Raw genomic sequence first — 6,547 nt, 5'->3', positions numbered from 1 at the left:
CTTCCCACGTAGCTAATTTTTAAACAAGCACAGGAGCCCGCGCTTCGTTTTCATTTTGTTTACGGCGGATCCATGCACCAAGCGCACATTTCTCTGTTTTTTCAAAAGAAAAATAATCTTTTTGGGGCCCTAGGGGTCCTTGTGGGACCCCTAGGAGAGGTTTAGAGGGTCAAAATATTTCTTACCTGCCCCCTTTATACGTTTTGAACACTTGTTCCACTAATTTCTAGATCCTCGCTTCTACCGAGCCACAAAATGGCTGCCAACACTTCCTGGTTTCGAATGTTGACAACCACTTGACAGCAAATCAGCATTCTGGGGGTGTTCAGGACGGTGTGCTTATAATCGGCACAAGATGCGCGGATCCACTGAGGCCATAGATATATATGTACTCTTAATTGTAAATTTTTCTGGAACTACTGAACAGATTTACACCATATAAGCAAAAGACACACGTCTGAAGCGAAGACTACAACTTTGCCAAATTTGGTGTAATTCTGTTCAGCCGTTCGAGCTGTAGCCGCGATGAACGGTACCTATGGAAAATTGCATGGGGAAAGCACGTTTTGGGACCCCCTTTTTTCTCAACCCCCGCTTCACGAATCACCCCAAGACTTTCAAGATAGGAGCGGACCAGAGCGCCCCACCAGTTTTGAAAATTTCACGCAGATTCGTCAACCGGCGTCAAAGTTATTCCCAATAGAATGTTGCGAGTTTCCTATGGAAAATAGGTCCTAACTACAACTACCTAATGGCAACCACCAGTAGAGATATATATATATATATATATATATATATATATATATATATATATATATATCCACGAAAAACTCCTTGCATCCAGACACGAAAACCCAGGAGGCAGACCACAGGACCAGATATTAAGTTTCTTCTTTTATTTGCTCAAGTTGTGCGAGAGTGCATACCGCGTTTCGGGCTCCCGGAGCCCTTGTTCGCATGATATATATATATATATATATATTATATATATATATATATATATATATATATATATATATATATATATATATATATATATATATATATATATATATATATTATATATATATATGTTGAATTATAATATGGCAAAATAAAATTTCATTAGTTTTATTTTATACCCAAAATTATCAATTGGATAGGTGTGTTTAAAATCTATGTAGGAAAACATGGTCTGCGATGACATACAAATTGATAAATTGATATACTCAAGCCCACTTAGGTTAAATTGTTTAAGAATGACAGCTTCGTAACTTTATTATAGAGTATGTGAAGTTGAACCTAGATATAGTGAGTGTCAAAAAAGTTTTGATGAATGAACACTCACACTAAACACTGATTTAATCTAACACCACTGTAATGTGGTCTGAGAGAATTAAGAAATTATGTTATTTCATTTTCTTTCACTGTAAATAATGTTTTCACTTTTTAAGACGGATGAATAGAGTGCTGTAACTCTTTGAAGTCTTTTCATTATGTTTGTTTATCACATGATTGTTTTTTTAAACGCATTGAAACAGAGACACCTTTACTCGTGATCAAGAGGTTGTCCCCAAACGCGTTGGGTCTTGACGTAAAGTGATAATAAACACCGCTTTGCAACATTTGTGTCTACGGCGTGCTGTTTGAAAAGAAAGGAGCAGCATTGTTTTGGAAATATTTGGGGACTCGCAGTCCTGCTGTAGAACGCCGCCGCAAACGACAAGGAAAAGGCGATTGCGTTGTTTACAACGGTCAGCTGTGGGAGTTTCAAAAGTTTCCTTGCCCGCTTTTCGTAAACTTGGAGTGACGGAGCTGAAGCCGACTGGTTTCGGGGATCTGGGAGATGTATTCCATAAGAACGGGACTGCAAAGAAATCAGAGGTGAACTCCGCAACAGGTAAAAGTAACATTGAAGCAGGCGGCTTCCCCGTGGTAAGCTTACAAGGTGTAACGGCCGGGAGTTGCAAGCGGTGATGCAGATAGTATACCATTCTCTACTAACATGGCATTGTCAAGAAGTATGACGCGCTGCGAGGCAGCGGAGAAACTGTTTGAAAACTACCAAGACACCACTTCAATTACTCAACTAGGACTGACTGGTAACGAGGAGAGCATACCCAATAAACGCCAACTTTGGGATCGTTTATGGAAAGCGCTAAAATTGGAACAAAACAAATGGTGGGAGGCAACTGCACTCCAAAAGTATATCGATGTGGGGCGAGTGCCAAGGGGTTTGAGAATCTTTGTAACCCCCACCTTTAACGACCCCGATCCTGAACTCATCAGTGACTGGGCAGCTAATAATCACAATTGCTCCACAATTATGTTAGGATTGTTAGTAAAATATGCAAGGAAAGATGTTGAACGGTTAGCTGATGAAATTGAGAATATCACCAAACAGCTTAAAGTTATTTGTGGCCAGGATGATTTCCAGAAAGAAATGGATACACTTGATGAGAAACTGAGTAAAATTGAAAAGGACATTACAATTAAAAAACAAAGGAAATTCCACAGAGACCTGATAGATTATCAGAAATGCCAGGTATTCACCTTCGCCAAAAAATATGATCGACTACGAGATACTTATACCGACACTAATGCAAAAAGTGCTGACCAGATAAGGAGGGCTGCAAATGAAGGTGGTGCAGCTGCAAGCTTAAGAGAGGACAGCATTATCAGTGAGAGTGATATCTCAAGTATTCCGGAACGAGATGGTGTAAAAGATCGTATTTTAACAAAATTTACATTAGATGGCGAAAGGAAGGATGCCTGCCAACAGACAAATTACAAATCAAGGTCGTGGAAGAGGAGGCAGAGGCGCCACAAGAGGAAACAAAACATCGCTAGGAGAGTTGAGAAGCCCGGTGGGAAGTCGGACAAGGGGCCAACAACAGAAGAAATAATGGAGCAGAATACGGTAATCAATTTGTTCAATCGTCCATTGAGCAACATTGAGGTATAGACTCTTTCTTTAGGTTTATCCTTTTGTCCTTCGTACAATTTTAACTATACTCAAAGCTGTATTGATTTATTTTATTTCACACAGAAATGTAGGATTCAAAAATGGTATGCTACTTAGCTTACATACCCTCTTCTATATTGGTGAGCCTAGTCTCACCTATATAGAAGAGGCGAAATTATGGCAAACCTGCAGAGAGTTGGAAAATGATGAGTAGGATGTAACTGGGTTGGACTTTGATGTAAATGTACAAACTGATATGAGTACAGGTAGCGGGTTTAGACCAAAATCGATCTTTCTGCCACAAATTAAAAATGACTCAATAGATGTGTTTGAGAGAGGAGTTCTACAAGAATTTTTGAAATTGTCTAGAAAAATATGGTTTGTCAACAAGAATTTATCTAATGAACAATTGTATGCCATTGAGAATCTCAAAAATTACCGTACAATAGTCATTAAAAAAGCAGACAAGGGTGGGAACGTGGTAGTGCTTTTCACGTGACATGTACATTAAAGAGCGTTTGAAACAATGATCAGACCCAGACAAATATGAGATCAGTAACAGGAAGGAATATGAAAAATCCATTAGCACTATCAAACACAACTAGTTGAGTGGAAAGATAAAGGCATCCTTGAAAAAGAAGAGTATGATTTCTTAACGTGTAAACATCCTAAACTTCCTACCTTGTATCTACTCCCCAAAGTCCACAAGGATAAGAAAAATCCCCTGGGCAGACCTATAGTATTGTCAAGGGGGAGTTTCCTAGAAAATTCATCCAAATATGTAGATTTTTTCCTCCAGCCATTAGTACAAAGACTACTGTCCTATGTTAAGGACATAGGTGATTTCCTCAGGCTCATTGAAAACATTGAGTCGAGAATTACAATCTGTTAAGTTTGAACGTCATGAGCCTTTATACTTGCATTCCGCATGAGTTAGGACTAACAGCATGTCAATACTTTTTAAAAGAAACATCATTTCTTACACACTTCATACGGAAATGGTAATTTCAATGATGTTAAGCTGCTTAACACAAAACTTCTTTATCTTTGACAGAAAAATCTTCAGACAAACCCTCGGAACATCTATGGGGACTTGCTTTGCTCCTTGCTTTGCAGTTCTCTATCTAGGGTTTTTGGAGGAGACAGTGGTTATGTAAATGGAAACTCGAAAAAAGAATGTGATTGCATGGGCACGCTATATTGACGATATTTTTATCGTGTGGGATGGCAGTGAGGAATAGGCAAGCAATTTTGTTGGTGCTTTGAATGAGGATGACTTTCATTTGAAATTTACGAGTCACTTCTCCAGTTCATTTATTGAATTTTTAGATCTAAAATTGACAGTAATCAATAACAAACTGGAAAGCACACTGTTTTGTAAAGAAACAGCAGGGAATTCCCTGCTACATGCACGAAGTTGCCACCCTAGAAGTCTGATTCAAAGTATTCCCCTGGGTGAGTTCCTCCGTGCGAAGTGCAACTGCAGCACGGATGAAGGCTATATTAGTGAAGAAACATCAATGACAAAAAAGATTTTTTGGAAAGGTGGTACACTAAAGCCATTATCAGAAAAGCGAAAGTTGAGTTGAGAAACAGCAAACAATCAGACCTTTTACAATCAATAATGCATGCCTGACTGAAATTGATCATCAAAAAATAAGGTTCATAACCACTTTCAGTCAACAGGCTAAGCAAGTGAGACAAAGTCTGGGCAAGTTTTAGCAAGTGCTCGCCACTGATAAAGATCTACTACCTCAAATAAAATCCTACCCTCAGATAACATACAGAAAGGCAAAATCTCTTAAGGACACAGTATGTAGGACCCTAGAACTATCCGATACTAAGATATCTGACATCAATGTTTTTTTACATGGTGGAACTATAAAGCATGCAAGTACAGTAAGAACTGCAAGGAATGTAAATTGTCACCATCATGTAAACCATTTATTATTCAAAAACACCTTTCCTGCAATTCTAATCATGTAGTGTATGCCCTTCAATGTCCTTGTGACAAAACATATAAAGGGAGTACCCTACATAAGGCAAAAAACGGGTGTTAGAACACTTGAGAGCGATAAGAAAAGGTGACAAACATTTCCCAGAGGCGAGACTTTTCCATGCTGTTCACAACCAAGATGAGAGATTATTATCTTTTGTCGTTCTGGACGCAGTTAATGTAAATGTAAGAGGAGGCAACAGAGTAAGATTTGAGTCCAGACTTATCATTCAATATCAAATGATGGCCCCAGAAGGGCATAACTGCGATGAGGAATTATCAGTGCATTTGGGATAATTGTACCTATTCAAGTACTAACCACTGTTGGGGTTTAATCAAATTCTCTCCATAATTCTTCACTAGGTTTTACAGTGTCCTGTGCAAAGTTTCTGAATCGTTGAGATGGTCCCATGTTTTATATTTGTATCAGTTACCTGAAATTTAAATATCTGGTGGTTTATCATTAATTTTATAATTAATATTGAATGTTGTCCCCTATTGGAATTATGGGTTCAAATAACTATAATTAAAAATTACAACGCCAATCATTGAAGAGTTATTAATTATTTGAATCCATCAATGTATGAATCCTGTAGAATACTAACCCGCAACCTCGCAGCCAATATAGTTTTCAATGTTTGTCTTTGTTATTAATTTTAGTGATATGATTTGAACAATTTTGTTTTGTTCAGACCACAGGTTGAATTGAATGGAATGCAGTTAAGAAAATATGAAACTTATTCTTTGTTTGGAAGACCAGCAGAGCCTACAATCAAACGTTTGATACAAAGTCCAAAGGATTTATGTATTGGGTTGATAACTCTTTAGTTTAGATCACATGCTGCAAAGAGTTCTGCAGAATTTTTAAAGCCCATTTGGGCTGCATCGTTGAATTATAAAATGGAAAAATAAAATAGTTTATTTTATTAGGGTTATTTTATACCCAAAATTATCAATTGGATAGGTGGGTTTAAAATCTATGTAGGAAAACATGGTCTGCGATGACATACAAATTGATATACTCAAGCCCACTTGGGTTAAATAGTTTAAGAATGACCGCTTCGTAACTTTATAGAATATGTGAAGTTGAACCTAGATATAGTGAGTGTCAATAAAGTTTTGTTGAATGAACACTCACACTAAACACTGATTTAATCTAACACTACTGTAATGTGGTCTGACAGAATTAAGAAATTATGTTCTTTCATTTTCTTTCACTGTAAATCATTTTTTCACTTTTTAAGACGGAAGAGTGCTGTAACTCTTCGAAGTCTTTTCATTATGTTTGTTCATCACATGATTGTTTATTTAAAGGCATTGAAACTGAGACACCTTTACTCGTGATCAAGGGGTTGTTCCCGAAACGCATTGGGTCTTGACTTAAAGCGATAATAAACAGCGCTTTGCAACATTTGTGTCTACGGCTTGCTGTTTGAAAAGAAAGGAGCAGCATTGTTTTGGAAATATATATATATATATTTAATCAAACGCTCCCTTAAGTCCACAAATGTGTGTTGCCTACGCCTGGAAGACCGATAATATCGGCGAATAATAGTGTTTGTGAGAATGTGGGACAAAACATCGATTACTTCTTGCAGGACATGGTA

The 6,547-nt window shown here is 37.6% G+C and overlaps 1 protein-coding gene across 1 annotated transcript; it reads left to right on the top strand.

The window, feature by feature from the left end:
• The first annotated feature begins 1,534 nt into the window (after nucleotides 1-1,534).
• On the top strand, nucleotides 1,535-6,347 carry LOC147733822 (uncharacterized). The gene is made up of 2 exons (XM_086959026.1): nucleotides 1,535-2,899; nucleotides 5,633-6,347. Exons 1-2 carry the CDS (start codon nucleotides 1,985-1,987, stop codon nucleotides 5,642-5,644), a joined length of 927 nt encoding a protein of 308 aa, XP_086815152.1. The 5' UTR covers nucleotides 1,535-1,984; the 3' UTR covers nucleotides 5,645-6,347.
• The last annotated feature ends 200 nt before the right edge of the window (nucleotides 6,348-6,547 follow it).

The sequence above is a fragment of the Lissotriton vulgaris genome, chromosome 2_1, assembly GCF_964263255.1.
Source record: "Lissotriton vulgaris chromosome 2_1, aLisVul1.2, whole genome shotgun sequence".
Classification (NCBI taxonomy): domain Eukaryota; kingdom Metazoa; phylum Chordata; class Amphibia; order Caudata; family Salamandridae; genus Lissotriton; species Lissotriton vulgaris.
The sequence above is the reverse complement of the archived record's forward strand: the minus strand, read 5'-3'. Positions and strand labels throughout refer to the sequence as shown.